Raw genomic sequence first — 24,853 nt, 5'->3', positions numbered from 1 at the left:
GTATTGAGGGCGGTTTCCCGGTCGGTATTGAGGGCGGTTTCCCGGTCGGTATTGAGGGCGGTTTCCCGGTCCCGGTCGGTATTGAGGGCGGGTCCCGGTCGAGGGCGGTTTCCCGGTCGGTATTGAGGGCGGTTTCCCGGTCGGTATTGAGGGCGGTTTCCCGGTCGGTATTGAGGGCGGTTTCCCGGTCGGTATTGAGGGCGGTTTCCCGGTCGGTATTGAGGGCGGGGCGGTTTCCCGGTCGGTATTGAGGGCGGGCCCCGGTCGGTATTGAGGGCGGGCCCCGGTCGGTATTGAGGGCGGTTTCCCGGTCGGTATTGAGGGCGGTTTCCCGGTCGGTATTGAGGGCGGGCCCCGGTCGGTATTGAGGGCGGGCCCCGGTCGGTATTGAGGGCGGGCCCCGGTCGGTATTGAGGGCGGTTTCCCGGTCGGTATTGAGGGCGGGCCCCGGTCGGTATTGAGGGCGGTTTCCCGGTCGGTATTGAGGGCGGGCCCCGGTCGGTATTGAGGGCGGGCCCCGGTCGGTATTGAGGGCGGGCCCCGGCGGGGCGGGCCCCGGTCGGTATTGAGGGCGGGCCCCGGTCGGTATTGAGGGCGGTTTCCCGGTCGGGCCCCGGTCGGTATTGAGGGCGGGCGGTTTCCCGGTCGGTATTGAGGGCGGGGCGGGCCCCGGTCGGTATTGAGGGCGGGCCCCGGTCGGTATTGAGGGCGGGCCCCGGTCGGTATTGAGGGCGGTTTCCCGGTCGGTATTGAGGGAGGGCGGTTTCCCGGTCGGTATTGAGGGCGGGCCCCGGTCGGTATTGAGGGCGGGCCCCGGTCGGTATTGAGGGCGGGTCCCGGTCGGTATTGAGGGCGGGGCGGTATTGAGGGCGGTTTCCCGGTCGGTATTGAGGGCGGGCCCCGGTCGGTATTGAGGGCGGGTATTGAGGGCGGGCCCCGGTCGGTATTGAGGGCGGGCCCCGGTCGGTATTGAGGGCGGGCCCCGGTCGGTATTGAGGGCGGGCCCCGGTCGGTATTGAGGGCGGGCCCCGGTCGGTATTGAGGGCGGGCCCCGGTCGGTATTGAGGGCGGGCCCCGGTCGGTATTGAGGGCGGGCCCCGGTCGGTATTGAGGGCGGGCCCCGGTCGGTATTGAGGGCGGGTCCCGGTCGGTATTGAGGGCGGGTCCCGGTCGGTATTGAGGGCGGGTCCCGGTCGGTATTGAGGGCGGGCCCCGGTCGGTATTGAGGGCGGGCCCCGGTCGGTATTGAGGGCGGGCCCCGGTCGGTATTGAGGGCGGGCCCCGGTCGGTATTGAGGGCGGGTCCCGGTCGGTATTGAGGGCGGGTCCCGGTCGGTATTGAGGGCGGGTCCCGGTCGGTATTGAGGGCGGGTCCCGGTCGGTATTGAGGGCGGGCCCCGGTCGGTATTGAGGGCGGGTCCCGGTCGGTATTGAGGGCCCCGGTCGGTATTGAGGGCGGGCCCCGGTCGGTATTGAGGGCGGGCCCCGGTCGGTATTGAGGGCGGGCCCCGGTCGGTATTGAGGGCGGGCCCCGGTCGGTATTGAGGGCGGGTCCCGGTCGGTATTGAGGGCGGGCCCCGGTCGGTATTGAGGGCGGGCCCCGGTCGGTATTGAGGGCGGGCCCCGGTCGGTATTGAGGGCGGGCCCCGGTCGGTATTGAGGGCGGGCCCCGGTCGGTATTGAGGGCGGGTCCCGGTCGGTATTGAGGGCGGGCCCCGGTCGGTATTGAGGGCGGGCCCCGGTCGGTATTGAGGGCGGGCCCCGGGGTATTGAGGGCGGGCCCCGGTCGGTATTGAGGGCGGGCCCCGGTCGGTATTGAGGGCGGGCCCCGGTCGGTATTGAGGGCGGGCCCCGGTCGGTATTGAGGGCGGGTCCCGGTCGGTATTGAGGGCGGGCCCCGGTCGGTATTGAGGGCGGGCCCCGGTCGGTATTGAGGGCGGGCCCCGGTCGGTATTGAGGGCGGGGGCGGGTCCCGGTCGGTATTGAGGGCGGGCCCCGGTCGGTATTGAGGGCGGGCCCCGGTCGGTATTGAGGGCGGGCCCCGGCGGGCCCCGGTCGGTATTGAGGGCGGGCCCCGGTCGGTATTGAGGGCGGGCCCCGGTCGGTATTGAGGGCGGGCCCCGGCGGTATTGAGGGCGGGCCCCGGCGGTATTGAGGGCGGGCCCCGGTCGGTATTGAGGGCGGGCCCCGGTCGGTATTGAGGGCGGGCCCCGGTCGGTATTGAGGGCGGGCCCCGGTCGGTATTGAGGGCGGGCCCCGGTCGGTATTGAGGGCGGGCCCCGGTCGGTATTGAGGGCGGGCCCCGGTCGGTATTGAGGGCGGGCCCCGGTCGGTATTGAGGGCGGGCCCCGGTCGGTATTGAGGGCGGGCCCCGGTCGGTATTGAGGGCGGGCCCCGGTCGGTATTGAGGGCGGGCCCCGGTCGGTATTGTATTAGGGCGGGCCCCGGTCGGTATTGAGGGCGGGTCCCGGTCGGTATTGAGGGCGGGTCCCGGTCGGTATTGAGGGCGGGCCCCGGTCGGTATTGAGGGCGGGCCCCGGTCGGTATTGAGGGCGGGCCCCGGTCGGTATTGAGGGCGGGCCCCGGTCGGTATTGAGGGCGGGCCCCGGTCGGTATTGAGGGCGGGTCCCGGTCGGTATTGAGGGCGGGCTCAAATGTCTGCGTCAGTAAGTATTCAACCCACAGTTGAAACTGGAGCAGCAGCATGACCAGGTGGACAGGGGACAACAAGGACTCATCAGCCAAGGGTAACCTGTCTCTCTCTCTCTGTAATCCTCTAGGTGATGGTCACTGTCTCTCCTCCCTGACTAGTGGTACCGGGGACCTGTTTGACCCTCTGCCCAACAGGAAGACCCCAGAGTCCTTCCTGGGTCCTAATGCAGCATTGGTCAACCTGGACTCACTGGTCACCAAGCCTCTTCAGCCTGCTCCTATTGTCAACCCCTTCCTCGCTGCCGCAGGTACCGACACCCCCCGTACCGACACCCCCAGTACCGAGACACCCCCAGTACCGAGACCCCCCGTACCGGACAGATGGTACACCAGCGGTCCTCTGGGACCCCCCCAAGGTGTACCCATTTTGGGTTTTTGTCCCCCTAGCACCACACAGCTGATTCAAACGATCAAAGTTTGATGATTCGTTTTATTTAAATCAGCTGTGTATTGCTCGGGGACAAAAACCCAAACCGTGTTCCCCTTGGGTTCCCCAGGACTGAGTTTGGGAAACTTTCTGTGGTACACACACAGTACAGAGACAGATGTTGAAAATCTCTCTCTCTCTCGCTCTCTCTCTCGCATTTGAATACAATCTCTCTTGTTCAAGGGGTCTTTATTGTCAATGGGAGGCATGTGTTAAATTTGCCAAAGCAAGTGAAATAGATAATTAACAAAAGTGAAATAAACAAAATAAAATGAACAGTAAACATGACACTCACAGAAGAATAAATACATGTCAAATGTCATTCTGTGATACAATACAATAATAATAATATAATAATAATAATAGATATACAAATAGTTCAGTTCTTAGTGATTCCCGCTCAGATCGGGATTGATCCCGGTGACGGGGATTGATTAGACGACATCCAGTCAAATAGCAGACAAATTCAAAAAAACAGAAATACTCAGAATTTAAACATTCACAAAACATACATGTATAATATAACATACACATACATGTATAATATAATATAACATACACATACATGTATAATATAATATAACATACATGTATAATATAATATAACATACACGTATAATATAACATACATGTATAATATAACATACACATACATGTATAATATAATATAACATACATGTATAATATAACATACACGTATAATATAACATACATGTATAATATAACATACACATACATGTATAATATAATATAACATACATGTATAATATAACATACATGTATAATATAACATACACATACATGTATAATATAACATACACATACATGTATAACATACACATACATGTATAATATAACATACACATACATGTATAACATACACATACATGTATAATATAACATACATGTATAATATAACATACATGTATAATATAACATACATGTATAATATAACATACACATACATGTATAACATACACATACATGTATAATACATCAAATTAAGCTTAACTTCTTGTTAACATTAACCTGTTAGCCACAGTGTCAGGTTTCAAAAAAGGATTTACGGTGAAACCATGCGATTTATCGGAGGACATACAAACGGTATTTCATCCCACCAGGTGTGACGCAAAAGTCAGAAATAACGATATAATAAATGCCTTACCATTTTTATTTATTTATTTAACCTGGTAAGTCAGTTAAGAACAAATTCTTATAATCAATGACGGCCTACTGGGGAACCGTGGGTTAACTGCCTTGTTCAGGGGGCAGAACGACAGATTTGTACCTTGTCAGCTCGGGGGTTTGAACTTGCAACCTTCCGGTTACTAGTCCAACGCTCTAAAGGATATAATACCCTGTAAACTTGGTCCAAACATTTTCAAACAACGTTTCAGATCCAAACATAGGTATTTTAAAACGTAAATAATCGATCACATTTAAGACGGGATAAACTGCGTTCAATACCGGACGAAAACAAAGTGAAGCGCGTTCCAGGTCTCGTGCGCCAGAAGACTTGAGTCCCTCTGAGTGACACATGGAAAGAACAGGACTACTTCTTCATTTCTCACAAGAAAAAACATCAACCAATTTATAAGGCTGTTGACATCTAGTGGAAGCCATAGGAACTGCAAGTAAATTCCTATTAAAACGGCCTTGCCATAGAAAACGCATTGAGCTCAAAACAACACTTTCCCTGGATGGATTGTGCTCGTGGTTTCGCCTGCCAAATCAGTTATGTTATACTCACAGACATTTAGAAACTTCAGAAGGTTTCAGTTAATGTTGTTCACAGTCAAACAGTTTATTTTATTTTTAAATGTTTTTCTCCCCAATTTCGTGGTATCCAATTGTTTTAGTAGCTACTATCTTGTCTCATCGCTACAACTCCCGTACGGGCTCGGGAGAGACGAAGGTTGAAAGTCATGCGTCCTCCGATACACAACTGAACCAAGCCGCACCGCTTCTTAACACAGCGCGCATCCAACCCGGGAAACCAGCCGCACCAATGTGTCGGAGGAAACACTGTGCACCTGGCAACCTTGGTTAGCGTGCACTGCGCCCAGCCCGCCACAGGAGTCGCTGGTGCGCGATGAGACAAGGAGATCCCTACCGACCAAACCCTCCCTAACCCGGACGACGCTAGGCCAATTGTGCGTCGCCCCACGGACCTCCCGGTCGCGGCCGGTTACGACAGAGCCTGGGCGCGAACCCAGAGTCTCTGGTGGCACAGTTAAACTTCCCTAAGAAGTGTTAAAGTACACAAGGGAAAATAAATAAACATAAATATGGGTTGTATTTACAATGGTGTTTATTCTTCACTTCTTGTGGCAACAGGTCACAAATCTTGCTGCTGTGATGGCACACTGTGGTATTTCACCCAGTAGATGTGGGAGTTTATCAAAATTGGATTTGTTTTCGAATTCTTTGTGGATCTGTGTAATCTGAGGGAAATATGTCTCTCTAATATGGTCATACATTTGGGCAAGAGGTTAGGAAGTGCAGCTCAGTTTCCACCTCATTTTGTGGGCAGTGAGCAAACAGCCTGTCTTCTCTTGAGAGCCATGTCTGCCTACGGCGGCCTTTCTCAATAGCAAGGCTATGCTCACTGAGTCTGTACATAGTCTCAATCTCTCTCTCTGGTGTTTGGTAATGCTGATGTCTTCTCTGTGTTCTGTTTGTCTCTCCTGTGTCTCCTTAGGAGCCGCCCCTGTAGCCGCCCCCCAGGCCAACCCCTTCCAGATGGGCCAGCCTAACCCCCCTACCCTAAACCAGATGAGAGTCAGCCCTATGCCAGGCCTGAGTCTGGGAGGGGGAGCAGGGTTCAGCAGCTTGTCCTCCATGGTAGACCCTCTGCCCCCCCTGACGGGCCACATGGTGCCCGGGGTTGGAGGGATGGGGGGTTTCCCGGCCTCTTTGCCTCTGACCCAGCCCCTCTTCGGCTCAGCTCTGCCCCCCACAGCTGGCACACAGCCCCCCGGGACCACTAACCCCTTCTTGTTGTGAGGAACGCCTCAACTACACCCCCCCCAACCACCCCCTTCAAGACAACACCCCTGGACTCCTCTCCTGTTTTTCCACCCCCCCTCTCCTCTTCCTCCCTCTCCCCCTCTCCTCTTCCTCCCTCTCCCCTCTGCTCTTCCTCTCTCCCCTCTGCTCTTCCTCTCTCCCCTCTGCTCTTCCTCTCCGTCCTCTCTCTCCTCTTCCTCTCTGTCCTCTCTCTCCTCTTCCTCTCTCTTCTTCCTTTCTCTCTCTCCTCTCCCCTCTTCCTCTCTCTCCTCCCCTCTCCCCTCTTCCTCTCTCCTCCCCCCTCTTCCTCTCTCCTCCCCTCTCCCCTCTTCCTCTCTCTCCTCATCTCTCCCCTCTGCTCTTCCTCTCTCTCCTCTCCCTCTGTCTTATATCAGATACTGTATCCTGTAGACAGTATTCCTGCTGTTCTGACTGTTTTTAATGCTAGTCTGATCATAGAGTGAATCTAACTAAACTTGTACAACCCTAGGTGTGTGTGTGTGTGTGTGTGTGTGTGTGTGTGTGTGTGTGTGAGAACGTGTACTAAGCAGGGATTTTGCACATGCTTAATTAGCTGTGACTGTTGCTTCACCGTTAGTCCTTAGCTGGAGACGACTCCACTGCCTGGTACACTGTGTTACTACCCCCCCACCCCGTTACCGGCCACAACTTGTGAGGTCACTGCTTAGCGACCCTGACCTATGACCCTGACACACAGCCACATGTGAATTTTCACCCCCCCCCCCGAGGTCAAAGTGTGAATTTTCACCCCCCCCCTGAGGTCAAAGTGTGAATTTTCACCCCCCCTGAGGTCAACATGTGAATTTTCACCCCCCCGCAAATGTATATATGAACTTTAACCCCTGAGGTCAACGTATATATGAACTTTAACCCCTGAGGTCAACGTATATATCAACTTTAACCCCTGAGGTCAACGTATATATGAACTTTAACCCCTGAGGTCAACGTATATATCAACTTTAACCCCTGAGGTCAACGTATATATGAACTTTAACCCCTGAGGCCAACGTATATGAACTGGTGACTGGGTGGATGAACTTTCTCAGAAGAGGAAGAGACGGTGTTTATTTGGGAGTGAAAGACTCAAGGGACTTGTTTCTGTAGACTAAAGATGTCTGTTATTATACAACTGTCTGGAGTCCTTTAAGGCCCCCCCCTGGCTGGAGTCCATTAGGGCCCCCCCCCCCCCCCCGGCTGGAGTCCTTTAGGGCCCCCCCCCCCTGCTGGAATCCTTTAGCCCCCCCCCCCCCCCCCCCTTGAGTCCTTTAGGGCCCCCCCTAGAGTTCTTTAGGGCCCCCCCCTGGCTGGAGTCCTTTAGGGCCCCCCCTGGCTGGAGTCCTTTAGGGCCCCCCCTGGCTGGAGTCCTTTAGGGCCCCCCCTGGCTGGAGTCCTTTAGGGCCCCCCCTGGCTGGAGTCCTTTAGGGCCCCCCCTGGCTGGAGTCCTGTAGGGCCCCCCCTGGCTGGAGTCCTTTAGGCCCCCCCCTGGCTGGAGTCCTTTAGGGCCCCCCCCTGGCTGGAGTCCTTTAGGGCCCCCCCCTGGCTGGAGTCCTTTAGGGCCCCCCCGGCTGGAGTCCTTTAGTTAACATCTGACTCCAGGACTGTGGTTAACTGGGCCCTAACCTCCTCCATGTAGAGAGACAGGAGTTAACATCTGACTCCAGGACTGTGGTTAACGGGGCCCTAACCTCCACCATTTAGAGACAGGAGTTAACATCTGACTCCAGGACTGTGGTTAATGGGGCTCTAACCTCCACCATTTAGAGACAGGAGTTAACATCTGACTCCAGGACTGTGGTTAACGGGGCCCTAACCTCCACCATTTAGAGACAGGAGTTAACATCTGACTCCAGGACTGTGGTTAACGGGGCCCTAACCTCCACCATTTAGAGACAGGAGTTAACATCTGACTCCAGGACTGTGGTTAACGGGGCTCTAACCTCCACCATTTAGAGACAGGAGTTAACATCTGACTCCAGGACTGTGGTTAATGGGGCCCTAACCTCCACCATTTAGAGACAGGAGTTAACATCTGACTCCAGGACTGTGGTTAACTGGCTGAATATTAGTATGAACTCTTTAGTCTCACATCTTATAATCATCTTTATATTGCTACTACATTATCTGTCTGTAACCATCTATCTCCTAGTGGAACTGACCTGTCTGTATGTAACCATCTATCTCCTATGGTAACTGACCTGTCTGTCTGTAACCATCTATCTCCTAGGGTAACTGACCTGTCTGTCTGTAACCATCTATCTCCTAGTGGAACTGACCTGTCTGTCTGTAACCATCTATCTCCTAGTGGAACTGACCTGTCTGTCTGTAACCATCTATCTCCTAGTGGAACTGACCTGTCTGTCTGTAACCATCTATCTCCTAGTGGAACTGACCTGTCTGTCTGTAACCATCTATCTCCTAGTGGAACTGACCTGTCTGTATGTAACCATCTATCTCCTATGGTAACTGACCTGTCTGTCTGTAACCATCTATCTCCTATGGTAACTGACCTGTCTGTCTGTAACCATCTATCTCCTAGGGTAACTGACCTGTCTGTATGTAACCATCTATCTCCTAGTGGAACTGACCTGTCTGTATGTAACCATCTATCTCCTAGGGTAACTGACCTGTCTATCTGTAACCATCTATCTCCTAGTGGAACTGACCTGTCTGTCTGTAACCATCTATCTCCTAGTGGAACTGACCTGTCTGTCTGTAACCATCTATCTCCTAGGGTAACTGACCTGTCCTAGACTACACAACCTGTCTGTCTATCTGTAACCATCTATCTCCTAGTGGAACTGACCTGTCTGTCTGTAACCATCTATCTCCTAGTGGAACTGACCTGTCTGTCTGTAACCACCTATCTCCTAGTGGAACTGACCTGTCCTAGACTACACAACCTGTCTGTCTGTAACTACCTAGTACCCTCCCCTGGACTGGTATTACAGCTGAGACAGACAGGGGGCCCTTTCTACCTAGTACCCTCCCCTGGACTGGTATTACAGCTGAGACAGGGGGCCCTTTCTACCTAGTGCCCTCCCCTGGACTGGTATTACAGCTGAGACAGACAGGGGGCCCTTTCTACCTAGTACCCTCCCCTGGACTGGTATTACAGCTGAGACAGGGGGCCCTTTCTACCTAGTGCCCTCCCCTGGACTGGTATTACAGCTGAGACAGACAGGGGGCCCTTTCTACCTAGTGCCCTCCCCTGGACTGGTATTACAGCTGAGACAGACAGGGGGCCCTTTCTACCTAGTACCCTCCCCTGGACTGGTATTACAGCTGAGACAGACAGGGGGCCCTTTCTACCTAGTACCCTCCCCTGGACTGGTATTACAGCTGAGACAGACAGGGGGCCCTTTCTACCTAGTACCCTCCCCTGGACTGGTATTACAGCTGAGACAGACAGGGGGCCCTTTCTACCTAGTACCCTCCCCTGGACTGGTATTACAGCTGAGACAGACAGGGGGCCCTTTCTACCTAGTACCCTCCCCTGGACTGGTATTACAGCTGAGACAGACAGGGGGCCCTTTCTACCTAGTACCCTCCCCTGGACTGGTATTACAGCTGAGACAGACAGGGGGCCCTTTCTACTCAGGCACAGGGAGGGGCAGCTCAGAACCTGGGGGAGGGGGGGGGGGTGTTTGTGGTCCTGGGTGATTCTCTGCAACAACAACTAAAATGGATTTTAAAAAGGAAAGTGTAACGATGGTCCTTCTGTGTTAGCGGCTGAAAATGTGGTTTTGTCAGGTCTTCCTCTTCTGATGCTATGATGCCTCGTTCTGTCTGTGTGTAGTCTGGTGCTGTGAGGTTACTAGGCTTCACAGGCAACAGTCTGGTGCTGTGAGGTTACTAGGCTTCACAGGCAACAGTCTGGTGCTGTGAGGTTACTAGGCTTCACAGGCAACAGTCTGGTGCTGTGAGGTTACTAGGCTTCACAGACAACAGTCTGGTGCTGTGAGGTTACTAGGCTTCACAGGCAACAGTCTGGTGCTGTGAGGTTACTAGGCTTCACAGGCAACAGTCTGGTGCTGTGAGGTCACTAGGCTTCACAGGCAACAGTCTGGTGCTGTGAGGTTACTAGGCTTCACAGACAACAGTCTGGTGCTGTGAGGTTACTAGGCTTCACAGACAACAGTCTGGTGCTGTGAGGTTACTAGGCTTCACAGACAACAGTCTGGTGCTGTGAGGTTACTAGGCTTCACAGGCAACAGTCTGGTTACTAGACTTCACAGACAACAGTCTGGTTACTAGGCTTCACAGACAACAGTCTGGTGCTGTGAGGTTACTAGGCTTCACAGGCAACAGTCTGGTGCTGTGAGGTTACTAGGCTTCACAGACAACAGTCTGGTGCTGTGAGGTTACTAGGCTTCACAGGCAACAGTCTGGTGCTGTGAGGTTACTAAGCTTCACAGACAACAGTCTGGTTACTAGACTTCACAGACAACAGTCTGGTTACTAGACTTCACAGACAACAGTCTGGTTACTAGACTTCACAGACAACAGTCTGGTTACTAGACTTCACAGACAACAGTCTGGTTACTAGACTTCACAGACAACAGTCTGGTTACTAGACTTCACAGACAACAGTCTGGTTACTAGACTTCACAGACAACAGTCTGGTTACTAGGCTTCACAGACAACAGTCTGGTTACTAGGCTTCACAGACAACAGTCTGGTTACTAGGCAACATTATGACACTCCTTCCTGTCAGAAAGCGTCCCCATGTTCAGAATTATATTTGCATTATTCTCACTCTAGTCTTTATTTACACATTTAATGTTTCCTGGGAGCTGCTTGTGTCTGGATGGTGTGCTAACCTGTGTGACATTATAATAATGTAATATAATTTATATCGTTTGTATTATCCTAACATAATATTGTGGGTCTTTTTATTCTGTAATTTCTTCCTGGGGGGTTTTATAGGATCGGGGGGGGGGGGGGGGGGGGGGGGGGGTATATTAACACCAGTCTAAACCAGCTTCACCTGGAGCTGCTATGGGACAATAAAATGGATCACTTTCAGCGCTGACGTCTCCATGTGTGGCCTGTTTCTCTCTCGTGTGTGTGTGTGTGTTACCGATGTGCGGCTGGAGACACAGTACAACCACGGGTGTATTCATGTAGTCTAATTGTTATACAACGGAAATAATTCACTCCAAAACCGGATCAGGTTCCGCAACGGAAAAAAATAAAGAGTTTCTAAAATAATTTCTAAAGTTCAGGTCCCGTTTAGTCGCTAGAGTTAAAACCGGTTTTCCCGCTGCCAAACCATTTGGGTCTGTGACCCGCGACTGGTCGTCACCTCTCACCATCTACTGTAACGGAAACAGAGGTCGTAGAGACGTTCATGAAACACATTTTATTATCAGTCAAAAAATCACAACACAGAACACATCAGATCAAGCGATAACCGGCATAAGCTAGAAGCCGATGTTTTTGGTTTTTTTGGAGGTTGGGGGCTGTCCAATCGGTGATCGTTGTTAGGAAGCCACGCCCCGTCCTACTATCGTTAAGACGCTCAGAAGGAGAAAGTGTAGGATATTTAGAAAATAAAGACGCTCAGAAGGAGAAAGTGTAGGATATTTAGAAAATAAAGACACTCAGAAGGAGAAAGTGGAGGATATTTAGAAAATAAAGACGCTCAGAAGGAGAAAGTGTAGGATATTTAGAAAATAAAGACACTCAGAAGGAGAAAGTGGAGGATATTTAGAAAATAAAGACACTCAGAAGGAGAAAGTGTAGGATATTTAGAAAATAAAGACACTCAGAAGGAGAAAGTGGAGGATATTTAGAAAATAAAGATGCTCAGGATTTGAAAAATCCTTCTGCTAACCTTAACCAGTTACTTATCGGCAGGGTAGCCTAGTGGTTAGAGCGTTGGACTAGTAACCCGAAAGGTTGCAAGATTGCAAGATCGAATCCCCGAGCTGACAAGGTACAAAATCTGCCCCTGAACAAGGCAGTTAACCCACTGTTCCCCGGTAGTCCGTCATTGTAAATAAGAATTTGTTCTTAACTGACTTGTTGCCTCGTTAAATATATTAAGGATACATTAAAAAACAAATACAAATAAAGTGAGAGCAGGATTTATCTTAATGCCGCTCCGTGCAGCCGTCAGGGAACGTCCCCCGTTATAAACGCAGAGGATTTATCTTAATGCCGCTCCGTGCAGCCGTCAGGGAACGTCCCCCGTTATAAACGCAGAGGATTTATCTTAATGCCGCTCCGTGCAGCCGTCAGGGAACGTCCCCCGTTATAAACGCAGAGGATTTATCTTAATGCCGCTCCGTGCAGCCGTCAGGGAACGTCCCCCGTTATAAACGCAGAGGATTTATCTTAATGCCGCTCCGTGCAGCCGTCAGGGAACGTCCCCCGTTATAAACGCAGAGGATTTATCTTAATGCCGCTCCGTGCAGCCGTCAGGGAACGTCCCCCGTTATAAACGCAGAGGATTTATCTTAATGCCGGTAGTGTCCCCCGTTATAAACGCAGAGGATTTATCTCAATGCAGCCGTCGGGTAGCGCGCCCCCGTTATAAACACAGAGGATTTATCTCAATGCAGCCGTCGGGGAACGTCCCCCGTTATAAACGCAGAGGATTTATCTTAATGCAGCCGTCGGGGAACGTCCCCCGTTATAAACGCAGAGGATTTATCTTAATGCAGCCGTCGGGGAACGTCCCCCGTTATAAACGCAGAGGATTTATCTTAATGCAGCCGTCGGGGAACGTCCCCCGTTATAAACGCAGAGGATTTATCTTAATGCAGCCGTCGGGTAGCGTCCCCCGTTTTAGATATAAACGCAGAGGATTTATCTTAATGCAGCCGTCGGGTAGCGTCCCCCGTTTTAGATATAAACACAGAGGATTTATCTCAATGCAGCCGTCGGGTAGCGTCCCCCGTTTTAGATATAAACACAGAGGATTTATCTCAATGCAGCCGTCGGGTAGCGTCCCCCGTTTTAGATATAAACACAGAGGATTTATCTCAATGCAGCCGTCGGGGAACGTCCCCCGTTATAAACGCAGAGGATTTATCTTAATGCAGCCGTCGGGTAGCGTCCCCCGTTTTAGATATAAACGCAGAGGATTTATCTCAATGCAGCCGTCGGGGAACGTCCCCCGTTATAAACGCAGAGGATTTATCTCAATGCAGCCGTCGGGGAACGTCCCCCGTTATAAACGCAGAGGATTTATCTTAATGCAGCCGTCGGGGAGTGTCCCCCGTTATAAACGCAGAGGATTTATCTTAATGCAGCCGTCGGAACGTCCCCCGTTTTAGATATAAACGCAGAGGATTTATCTTAATGCAGCCGTCGGGCAGCGTCCCCCGTTTTAGATATAAACGCAGAGGATTTATCTTAATGCAGCCGTCGGGGAACGTCCCCCGTTATAAACGCAGAGGATTTATCTTAATGCAGCCGTCGGGTAGCGTCCCCCGTTTTAGATGTAAACGCAGAGGATTTATCTCAATGCAGCCGTCGGGGAACGTCCCCCGTTTTAGATATAAACGCAGAGGATTTATCTTAATGCAGCCGTCGGGTAGCGTCCCCCGTTTTAGATATAAACACAGAGGATTTATCTCAATGCAGCCGTCGGGTAGCGTCCCCCGTTTTAGATATAAACACAGAGGATTTATCTTAATGCAGCTGTCGGGTAGCGTCCCCCGTTATAAACGCAGAGGATTTATCTTAATGCAGCCGTCGGGTAACGTCCCCCGTTATAAACACAGAGGATTTATCTTAATGCAGCCGTCGGGTAGCGTCCCCCGTTTTAGATATAAACGCAGAGGATTTATCTCAATGCAGCCGTCGGGGAACGTCCCCCGTTTTAGATATAAACGCAGAGGATTTATCTCAATGCAGCCGTCGGGGAACGTCCCCCGTTATAAACGCAGAGGATTTATCTCAATGCAGCCGTCGGGGAACGTCCCCCGTTATAAACGCAGAGGATTTATCTCAATGCAGCCGTCGGGGAACGTCCCCCGTTTTAGATATAAACGCAGAGGATTTATCTCAATGCAGCCGTCGGGGAACGTCCCCCGTTATAAACGCAGAGGATTTATCTCAATGCAGCCGTCGGGGAACGTCCCCCGTTATAAACGCAGAGGATTTATCTCAATGCAGCCGTCGGGGAACGTCCCCCGTTATAAACGCAGAGGATTTATCTCAATGCAGCCGTCGGGGAACGTCCCCCGTTATAAACGCAGAGGATTTATCTTAATGCAGCCGTCGGAACGTCCCCCGTTTTAGATATAAACGCAGAGGATTTATCTCAATGCAGCCGTCGGGGAACGTCCCCCGTTATAAACGCAGAGGATTTATCTCAATGCAGCCGTCGGGGAACGTCCCCCGTTATAAACGCAGAGGATTTATCTCAATGCAGCCGTCGGGGAACGTCCCCCGTTATAAACGCAGAGGATTTATCTCAATGCAGCCGTCGGGGAACGTCCCCCGTTATAAACAGAGGATTTATCTCAATGCAGCCGTCGGGGAACGTCCCCCGTTATAAACAGAGGATTTATCTTAATGCAGCCGTCGGGGAACGTCCCCCGTTATAAACGCAGAGGATTTATCTTAATGCAGCCGTCGGAACGTCCCCCGTTTTAAACAGAGGATTTATCTCAATGCAGCCGTTGGGTAACGTCCCCCGTTTTAAACGCAGAGGATTTATCTCAATGCAGCCGTCGGGGAACGTCCCCCGTTATAAACGCAGAGGATTTATCTCAATGCAGCCGTCGGGGAACGTCCCCCGTTATAGATATAAACGCAGAGGATTTATCTCAATGCAGCCGTCGGGGATTTCCCCCGTTTTAGATATAAACGCAGAGGATTTATCTCAATGCAGCCGTCGGGGAACGTCCCCCGTTATAAACGCAGAGGATTTATCTCAATGCAGCCGTCGGGGAACGTCCCCCGTTATAAACGCAGAGGATTTATCTCAATGCAGCCGTCGGGGAACGTCCCCCGTTATAAACGCAGAGGATTTATCTCAATGCAGCCGTCGGGGAACGTCCCCCGTTATAAACAGAGGATTTATCTTAATGCAGCCGTCGGGGAACGTCCCCCGTTATAAACAGAGGATTTATCTCAATGCAGCCGCCGGGGAACGTCCCCCGTTATAAACAGAGGATTTATCTTAATGCAGCCGTCGGGGAACGTCCCCCGTTATAAACAGAGGATTTATCTCAATGCAGCCGTCGGGGAACGTCCCCCGTTATAAACAGAGGATTTATCTCAATGCAGCCGTCGGGGAACGTCCCCCGTTATAAACAGAGGATTTATCTCAATGCAGCCGTCGGGGAACGTCCCCCGTTATAAACAGAGGATTTATCTCAATGCAGCCGTCGGGGAACGTCCCCCGTTTTAAGCAGAGGATTTATCTCAATGCAGCCGTCGGGGAACGTCCCCCGTTATAAACAGAGGATTTATCTCAATGCAGCCGTCGGGGAACGTCCCCCGTTATAAACAGAGGATTTATCTCAATGCAGCCGTCGGGGAACGTCCCCCGTTATAAACAGAGGATTTATCTCAATGCAGCCGCCGGGGAACGTCCCCCGTTATAAACAGAGGATTTATCTTAATGCAGCCGTCGGGGAACGTCCCCCGTTATAAACAGAGGATTTATCTCAATGCAGCCGTCGGGGAACGTCCCCCGTTATAAACAGAGGATTTATCTCAATGCAGCCGTCGGGGAACGTCCCCCGTTATAAACGCAGAGGATTTACCTCAATGCAGCCGTCGGGGAACGTCCCCCGTTATAAACAGAGGATTTATCTTAATGCAGCCGTCGGGGAACGTCCCCCGTTATAAACAGAGGATTTATCTTAATGCAGCCGTCGGGGAACGTCCCCCGTTATAAACGCAGAGGATTTATCTTAATGCAGCCGTCGGAACGTCCCCCGTTTTAAACAGAGGATTTATCTCAATGCAGCCGTTGGGTAACGTCCCCCGTTTTAAACGCAGAGGATTTATCTCAATGCAGCCGTCGGGGAACGTCCCCCGTTATAAACGCAGAGGATTTATCTCAATGCAGCCGTCGGGGAACGTCCCCCGTTATAGATATAAACGCAGAGGATTTATCTCAATGCAGCCGTCGGGGATTTCCCCCGTTTTAGATATAAACGCAGAGGATTTATCTCAATGCAGCCGTCGGGGAACGTCCCCCGTTATAAACGCAGAGGATTTATCTCAATGCAGCCGTCGGGGAACGTCCCCCGTTATAAACGCAGAGGATTTATCTCAATGCAGCCGTCGGGGAACGTCCCCCGTTATAAACGCAGAGGATTTATCTCAATGCAGCCGTCGGGGAACGTCCCCCGTTATAAACAGAGGATTTATCTTAATGCAGCCGTCGGGGAACGTCCCCCGTTATAAACAGAGGATTTATCTCAATGCAGCCGCCGGGGAACGTCCCCCGTTATAAACAGAGGATTTATCTTAATGCAGCCGTCGGGGAACGTCCCCCGTTATAAACAGAGGATTTATCTCAATGCAGCCGTCGGGGAACGTCCCCCGTTATAAACAGAGGATTTATCTCAATGCAGCCGTCGGGGAACGTCCCCCGTTATAAACAGAGGATTTATCTCAATGCAGCCGTCGGGGAACGTCCCCCGTTATAAACAGAGGATTTATCTCAATGCAGCCGTCGGGGAACGTCCCCCGTTATAAACAGAGGATTTATCTTAATGCAGCCGTCGGGGAACGTCCCCCGTTATAAACAGAGGATTTATCTCAATGCAGCCGTCGGGGAACGTCCCCCGTTATAAACAGAGGATTTATCTCAATGCAGCCGCCGGGGAACGTCCCCCGTTATAAACAGAGGATTTATCTCAATGCAGCCGTCGGGGAACGTCCCCCGTTTTAAACAGAGGATTTATCTCAATGCAGCCGTCGGGGAACGTCCCCCGTTATAAACAGAGGATTTATCTCAATGCAGCCGTCGGGGAACGTCCCCCGTTATAAACAGAGGATTTATCTTAATGCAGCCGTCGGGGAACGTCCCCCGTTATAAACAGAGGATTTATCCTAATGCAGCCGTCGGGGAACGTCCCCCGTTATAAACAGAGGATTTATCTTAATGCAGCCGTCGGGGAACGTCCCCCGTTATAAACAGAGGATTTATCTTAATGCAGCCGTCGGGGAACGTCCCCCGTTATAAACAGAGGATTTATCTTAATGCAGCCGTCGGGGAACGTCCCCCGTTTTAAACAGAGGATTTATCTCAATGCAGCCGTCGGGGAACGTCCCCCGTTATAAACAGAGGATCCCCTCTGGAAACCTTGACGGCTCTTAACCCACTTCCACCTCCGACGCTGTCAAAACGTAAAGAGGAACTGATTTGAATCGGGACCCTTCTTCTTCTTTTTTATTTAGTAACACAGTAACTAGACTTCCCTGAGAGAGAGAGAGACACAGATCCTCAGACCGAACACGTTGACTTACGAACACCTGGTTATGAACGGGGAGGCTGGGGATTCAATACATTTGAAGGTTGTACACAATGCGGCTTTAAAAAAAAGAGAGACATTTAAAAGCCATTGTTTTCATTCATGTAGAGGCTGTTGTTGGTCGACGGGGAAAATTATCTTTTAAAAACTGCATCGTCAGCTGTCCAGATAGATTATTATAGAGGGGATCGTCAGCTGTCCAGATAGATTATTATAGAGGGGATCGTCAGCTGTCCAGATAGATTATTATAGAGGGGATCGTCAGCTGTCCAGCTCGCTGCTCAACAGAGTCCTGGTTTACATTAATGTCACCCCCCCCCGGCCAGATAGATTATTATAGAGGGCATCGTCAGCTGTCCAGCTCGCTGCTCAACAGAGTCCTGGTTTACATTAATGTCACCCCCCCGGCCAGATAGATTATTATAGAGGGGATCGTCAGCTGTCCAGCTCGCTGCTCAACAGAGTCCTGGTTTAAATTAATGTCACCCCCCCCGGCCAGATAGATTATTATAGAGGGCATCGTCAGCTGTCCAGCTCGCTGCTCAACAGAGTCCTGGTTTACATTAATGTCACCCCCCCGGCCAGATAGATTATTATAGAGGGGATCGTCAGCTGTCCAGCTCGCTGCTCAACAGAGTCCTGGTTTAAATTAATGTCACCCCCCCCGGCCAGATAGATTATTATAGAGGGCATCGTCAGCTGTCCAGCTAGATTATTATAGAGGGCATCGTCAGCTGTCCAGCTCACTGCTCAACAGAGTCCTGGTTTAAATTAATGTCACCCCCCCCGGCCAGATAGATTATTATAGAGGGGATCGGCAGGTCCTGGATCAGTCAGATGTCTTTAAACCAGCCTTATTATAGAGGGATCAGTGGATCAGCAGGTCCTAGATCAGTCTGAATGGAAGTGGGGGGGGTAGAAGCTCTCCTGTTCCTCGAGGAGAGAGACCAGACATCACTAACACCTACAGTATCCAGCTGCTACTGATGGGACCACACACAGGGGTCAGGGAGGGAGATGGTGTTGTCTTTGGTCCCTGTGTGTGTTTCCGTCACGTGCTGTAGGGCTGGTCTCCCGGTCCGATGCCTGCAGTGTGTGTGTGTGTTTCCATCACGTGCTGTAGGGCTGGTCTCCCGGTCCGATTGTGTGTGTGTGTTTCCGTCACGTGCTGTAGGGCTGGTCTCCTGGTCCGATGCCTGCGGCAGCAGTGTGTGACAGAGTGTGTGAGGTCTCGGAAGGTGTGGTGTCGTAACCCAGTCTCTTCATGTCTTTAGTCACAATGTGGAAGGAGAGGGAGACGAAACCCTGAGAACGGACCCTGGTCACTGAGACACACAGGAGGGAGAGACACACAGGAGGGAGAGACACACAGGAGGGAGAGACACACAGGAGGGAGAGACACACAGGAGGGAGAGACACACAGGAGGGAGAGACACACAGGAGGGCGAGACACACGGAGAGACACACAGGAGGGCGAGACACACAGGTGAGAGAAATGGAGAGATACACAGGAGGGAGGGAGAGAGAGAGACATATGAGGGAGAGACACATAGGAGAGATACACACATAGGAGAGAGAAAGGGAGAGACACATAGGAGAGATACACACATAGGAGAGAGAAAGGGAGAGACACATAGGAGGGAGAAAGGGAGAGACACATAGGAGAGAGAAAGGGAGAGACACATAGGAGAGAGAAAGGGAGAGACACATAGGAGGGAGACATGGTAGTGAGAAGACACCAGGATACATTTAAAGACCCGACCAACATTACAATGTGCTTTTTTAAAAAGGGATTTATGCTTCAGTCGACCTGCACCATGAATAGGATCAACGAATATTTAGGGGAAACTGAAGCAACACGTCTCTGAACGAATCCCGGCAGAACTCTACCACACACAGACACAGAGCCTACCTTCTCTACCACACACAGACACAGAGCCTACCTTCTCTACCACACACAGAAACAGAGCCTACCTTCTCTACCACACACAGACACAGAGCCTACCTTCTCTACCACACACAGAAACAGAGCCTACCTTCTCTACCACACACAGAAACAGAGCCTACCTTCTCTACCACACACAGACACAGAGCCTACCTTCTCTACCACACACAGATACAGAGCCTACCTTCTCTACCACACACAGATACAGAGCCTACCTTCTCTACCACACACAGATACAGAGCCTACCTTCTCTACCACACACAGACACAGAGCATACCTTCTCTACCACACACAGACACAGAGCATACCTTCTCTACCACACACAGAAACAGAGCCTACCTTCTCTGCCCTCTCCCTGGGCCACGACTTTAGGATCGGTGAACTCTGGACGCCGCCCCAGCAGCCAACTGCAGAGACACACACACACTTAGCCCCCCAGCATTAAACACACACACTTAGCCCCCAGTAACACACACACTTAGCCCCCAGTAACACACACACTTAGCCCCCAGTAACACACACACTTAGCCCCCCAGCATTAAACACACACACTTAGCCCCCAGCATTAAACACACACACTTAGCCCCCAGTAACACACACACTTAGCCCCCAGTAACACACACACTTAGCCCCCAGTAACACACACACTTAGCCCCCCAGCATTAAACACACACACTTAGCCCCCCAGCATTAAACACACACACTTAGCCCCCCAGCATTAAACACACACACTTAGCCCCCAGTAACACACACACTTAGCCCCCAGTAACACACACACTTAGCCCCCAGTAACACACACACTTAGTCCCCAGTAACACACACACTTAGCCCCCAGCATTAAACACACACACTTAGCCCCCAGTAACACACACACTTAGCCCCCCAGCATTAAACACACACACTTAGCCCCCCAGCATTAAACACACACACTTAGTCCCCAGTAACACACACACTTAGTCCCCAGTAACACACACACTTAGCCCCCAGTAACACACACACTTAGCCCCCAGCATTAAACACACACACTTAGCCCCCAGTAACACACACACTTAGTCCCCAGTAACACACACACTTAGCCCCCAGTAACACACACACTTAGTCCCCCAGCATTAAACACACACACTTAGTCCCCCAGTAACACACACACTTAGCCCCCCAGTAACACACACACTTAGTCCCCCAGTAACACACACACTTAGTCCCCCAGTAACACACACACTTAGCCCCCCAGCATTAAACACACACACTTAGTCCCCCAGCATTAAACACACACACTTAGTCCCCCAGTAACACACACACTTAGTCCCCCAGTAACACACACACTTAGCCCCCAGTAACACACACACTTAGCCCCCCCGCGTTTAGCACACAGTAAGACACACACACGTACGTTACCTTGTGAATTTCTGTAGTCTTGATGTGGATTCAGGAACAAACATTGGGATGGTTCTGGTGTGTCTGAAAACAAGAGATCACATTAGAGGAGAGATACTGACTGTCCAGGAGAGAGAAAGAGGAGAGAGGAAGAGGAGAGATACTGACTGTCCAGGAGAGAGGAAGGGGAGGAGGAGAGATACTGACTGTCCAGGAGAGAGGAAGGGGAGGAGGAGAGATACTGACTGTCCAGGAGAGAGGAAGAGGAGGAGAGATACTGACTGTCCAGGAGAGAGGAAGAGGAGGAGAGATACTGACTGTCCAGGAGAGAGGAAGAGGAGGAGAGATACTGACTGTCCAGGAGAGAGGAAGAGGAGGAGAGATACTGACTGTCCAGGAGAGAGGAAGAGGAGGAGAGATACTGACTGTCCAGGAGAGAGGAAGAGGAGCAGAGATACTGACTGTCCAGGGGAGAGGAAGAGGAGAGAGGAAGAGGAGGAGGAGAGATACTGACTGTCCAGGGGAGAGGAAGAGGAGGAGAGATACTGACTGTCCAGGAGAGAGGAAGAGGAGAGAGGAAGAGGAGCAGAGATACTGACTGTCCAGGGGAGAGGAAGAGGAGGAGAGATACTGACTGTCCAGGAGAGAGGAAGAGGAGGAGAGATACTGACTGTCCAGGAGAGAGGAAGGGGAGGAGGAGAGATACTGACTGTCCAGGAGAGAGGAAGGGGAGGAGGAGAGATACTGACTGTCCAGGAGAGAGGAAGGGGAGGAGGAGAGATACTGACTGTCCAGGAGAGAGGAAGAGGAGGAGAGATACTGACTGTCCAGGAGAGAGGAAGAGGAGGAGAGATACTGACTGTCCAGGAGAGAGGAAGAGGAGAGAGGAAGAGGAGCAGAGATACTGACTGTCCAGGGGAGAGGAAGAGGAGGAGAGATACTGACTGTCCAGGAGAGAGGAAGAGGAGGAGAGATACTGACTGTCCAGGAGAGAGGAAGGGGAGGAGGAGAGATACTGACTGTCCAGGGGAGAGGAAGAGGAGGAGAGATACTGACTGTCCAGGGGAGAGGAAGAGGAGGAGAGATACTGACTGTCCAGGAGAGAGGAAGAGGAGAGAGGAAGAGGAGCAGAGATACTGACTGTCCAGGAGAGAGGAAGAGGAGGAGGACAGATACTGACTGTCCAGGAGAGAGGAAGAGGAGGAGGACAGATACTGACTGTCCAGGAGAGAGGAAGAGGAGGAGGACAGATACTGACTGTCCAGGAGAGAGGAGGAGGAGAGATACTGACTGTCCAGGAGAGAGGAGGAGGAGGAGAGATACTGACTGTCCAGGAGAGAGGAGGAGGAGGAGGAGAGATACTGACTGTCCAGGAGAGAGGAGGAGGAGGAGGAGAGATACTGACTGTCCAGGAGAGAGGAGGAGGAGGAGAGATACTGACTGTCCAGGAGAGAGGAGGAGGAGGAGGAGAGATACTGACTGTCCAGGAGACAGGAAGAGGAGGAGGAGAGATACTGACTGTCCAGGAGTGAAGGGGATGTGTGTTGCTCCGTATCCTCTGACCACATCGTTACCAAACGTATCAGGACCGTAGACACTTACCACGATCTGAGGCCCTGGGTACACACAACACAGTGTTAGCTATGGTATCATCAACTGTCTGCTACGGTAAGAAGGGTCTGTGTGTGTGTGTGTGTGTGTGTGTGTGTGTCTCACAGCCTAATGGGTTGGTGCTCTTAAAGGTGATCTCCAGAGGAAAATTCCAGATCATTCTCTGAGGAGAGTCTCTGCCTTTCGACGTAATCTGAGATATACCCTCCTCTAGACCCTGGAGAGAGGAGAGGAGAGGAGAGGGGGGGAGGAGGAGGAGGAGAGGGAGGGAGGGTGGGTGGAGGAGGAGAGGGAGGGAGAGGAGAGGGAGGGAGAGGAGAGGGAGAGAGAGGAGAGAGAGAGAGAGAGAGAGAGAGGGAGGGGGGGAGAGGAGAGAGAGAGAGAGGGGGGGAGAGGAGAGGGGAGAGGAGAGGAGGAGAGAGAGAGAGGGGGGGGGGGGGGGGGGAGAGGAGGGAAGGAGGGGGAAAGAGAAGGGAGTGTGGAGGAGAGGTGAGATATTGATGTCTCTTTAAACAACTGGGAACTCTGGAAAAATAGGTCCAATCATGACGTCTGTGATCTTCAGGTCGGAGCTGGAGAAAGAGGCCCGAATTCCCGAGTTGGATGAATGTTCAAATCTTTTTTTTTTTTACCAGTCGGAGATCGTTTTCGTCCGAGTTCCCAGTCGTTTTGAACGCTCTGAAGTCAAACCTCTACCAGTTCCCTGCATCACTGGACATGCAGCTATTTAAGTACTTAGTAGTTGCTGGCTTAGTAAAAACAAGTGTGTTATGTTGTCTATCCGCAGTAAGGGAACTTCAGCATGTTCAAGATGACTCGGAGTCACTCACCGAGGTGGGAGCCCAGTCGTGTCCGTAGACGAAGCAGTATTTACAGTACAGGTCATCATACTCTGGAAACTGACAACACATCACATCAGTCAGATCAGAGAGAATAAACGGAACATCAAATGAACAAGGCAGTTTTATAGAACATGTTTATGCTCACTAAACCAATCATTCAAAAAGCGGTCAAGTTATCCAATATGATCCGCCTCATTTTACCTTGTTAACGTCAGATGCTTAGCTAGTTAGCTCGTTACTAACGTTAGATGCTTAGCTAGTTAGCTCGTTACTAACGTTAGATGCTTAGCTAGTTAGCTCGTTACTAACGTTAGATGCTTAGCTAGTTAGCTCGTTACTAACGTTAGATGCTTAGCTAGTTAGCTCGTTACTAACGTTAGCTAGCTACTCACATTCGCCCCTTCTATCTGTCCGTTTATCATCAACAGAAACACCGATGGGTTGTTGATAGCCATCCCGCTTCATACGATAACTTGAGAATATAGATTGTTTTTAAACAAACACAAATATTATAATTTAAGACTGTATAAGCGGTAACGTATTGTTGTTTTGTGTTGTGGGAGATAAGTAGCTTGTTGTTAAATGAAGGTTCCTATCCGCCCCGTTGCTAGGACGCTTTTGACTACGGCTAGTCAGTGAGGGCCAAACTGGATCCGGTCAAGTTGATAAAGCGTTTTTAGTAAGTAAACTGTCCACTAGGTGGTAGTCTTGGACAAGTTTTAATGGGTTATTGTCACATGCACAAGTACAGTGGGTTTCTTACGAGCTCATTTCCCAACAAGTAATCAATATATAGTATATACAATATAATAATAATAATACAATAATAATAATACAATATATAGTATATACAATATAATAATAATAATACAATAATAATAATACAATATATAGTATATACAATATAATAATAATAATACAATAATAATAATACAATATATAGTATATACAATATAATAATAATAATACAATAATAATAATACAATATATAGTATATACAATATAATAATAATAATACAATAATAATAATAATACAATATATAGTATATACAATATAATAATACAATAATAATAATAATACAATATATAGTATATACAATATAATAATAATAATAATAATAATAATAATAATACAATAATAATAATAAGACAATATATAGTACTATAAAATAAAGTAAAGTAGAACAAAAAATACCAGAGAAATGGAAATAAGAACACAAGAAAGTAAGAAAGCTATATACAGGGTCAGTTCCAGTACCATATTAACAATGTACAGGAGTGACGGGGGTCGATATGTATAGGGGGAAGGCACAGGGATACTGGAGTGATGGAGGTAGATATGTATAGGGGAAAGGGGACAGGGATACTGGAGTGATGGAGGTAGATATGTATAGGGGAAAGGGGACAGGGATACTGGAGTGATGGAGGTAGATATGTATAGGGGAAAGGGGACAGGGATACTG

General features: G+C 50.5%; 2 protein-coding genes and 1 long non-coding RNA gene across 3 annotated transcripts in view; 1 reads left to right on the top strand and 2 right to left on the bottom strand.

Annotated features, from left to right (window-relative positions):
* The window catches only part of LOC139422370 (epsin-2-like), a 43,312-nt gene extending 36,678 nt beyond the window's left edge, over positions 1 to 6,634 (top strand). Inside the window, exons 9-10 of the mRNA XM_071173574.1 lie at positions 2,780 to 2,959; positions 5,840 to 6,634. Of these exons, the coding sequence (XP_071029675.1) occupies positions 2,780 to 2,959; positions 5,840 to 6,144 (485 nt within the window). The 3' untranslated portion in view covers positions 6,145 to 6,634. The remainder of the gene's footprint in view (positions 1 to 2,779; positions 2,960 to 5,839) is intronic.
* Positions 6,635 to 8,775: 2,141 nt separating this feature from the next.
* LOC139421671 (uncharacterized) lies at positions 8,776 to 9,512 on the bottom strand. The gene is made up of 4 exons (XR_011635663.1): positions 9,421 to 9,512; positions 9,144 to 9,306; positions 8,972 to 9,086; positions 8,776 to 8,909 (listed from the first exon to the last, which is right to left on the bottom strand). It is a non-coding gene; the product is annotated as an uncharacterized lncRNA (long non-coding RNA).
* Positions 9,513 to 18,761: 9,249 nt separating this feature from the next.
* LOC139422369 (B9 domain-containing protein 1-like) lies at positions 18,762 to 23,887 on the bottom strand. The gene is made up of 7 exons (XM_071173573.1): positions 23,783 to 23,887; positions 23,379 to 23,447; positions 22,654 to 22,765; positions 22,457 to 22,553; positions 20,959 to 21,021; positions 19,903 to 19,970; positions 18,762 to 18,943 (listed from the first exon to the last, which is right to left on the bottom strand). The coding sequence occupies exons 1-7, from the start codon at positions 23,843 to 23,845 to the stop codon at positions 18,780 to 18,782; spliced, it is 636 nt and encodes a 211-aa protein (XP_071029674.1). The 5' UTR covers positions 23,846 to 23,887; the 3' UTR covers positions 18,762 to 18,779.
* Between the last annotated feature and the right edge of the window lie 966 nt (positions 23,888 to 24,853).

Source organism: Oncorhynchus clarkii, chromosome 12 (genome assembly GCF_045791955.1).
Source record: "Oncorhynchus clarkii lewisi isolate Uvic-CL-2024 chromosome 12, UVic_Ocla_1.0, whole genome shotgun sequence".
Taxonomy (NCBI): Eukaryota; Metazoa; Chordata; class Actinopteri; order Salmoniformes; family Salmonidae; genus Oncorhynchus; species Oncorhynchus clarkii.
The sequence above is the reverse complement of the archived record's forward strand: the minus strand, read 5'-3'. Positions and strand labels throughout refer to the sequence as shown.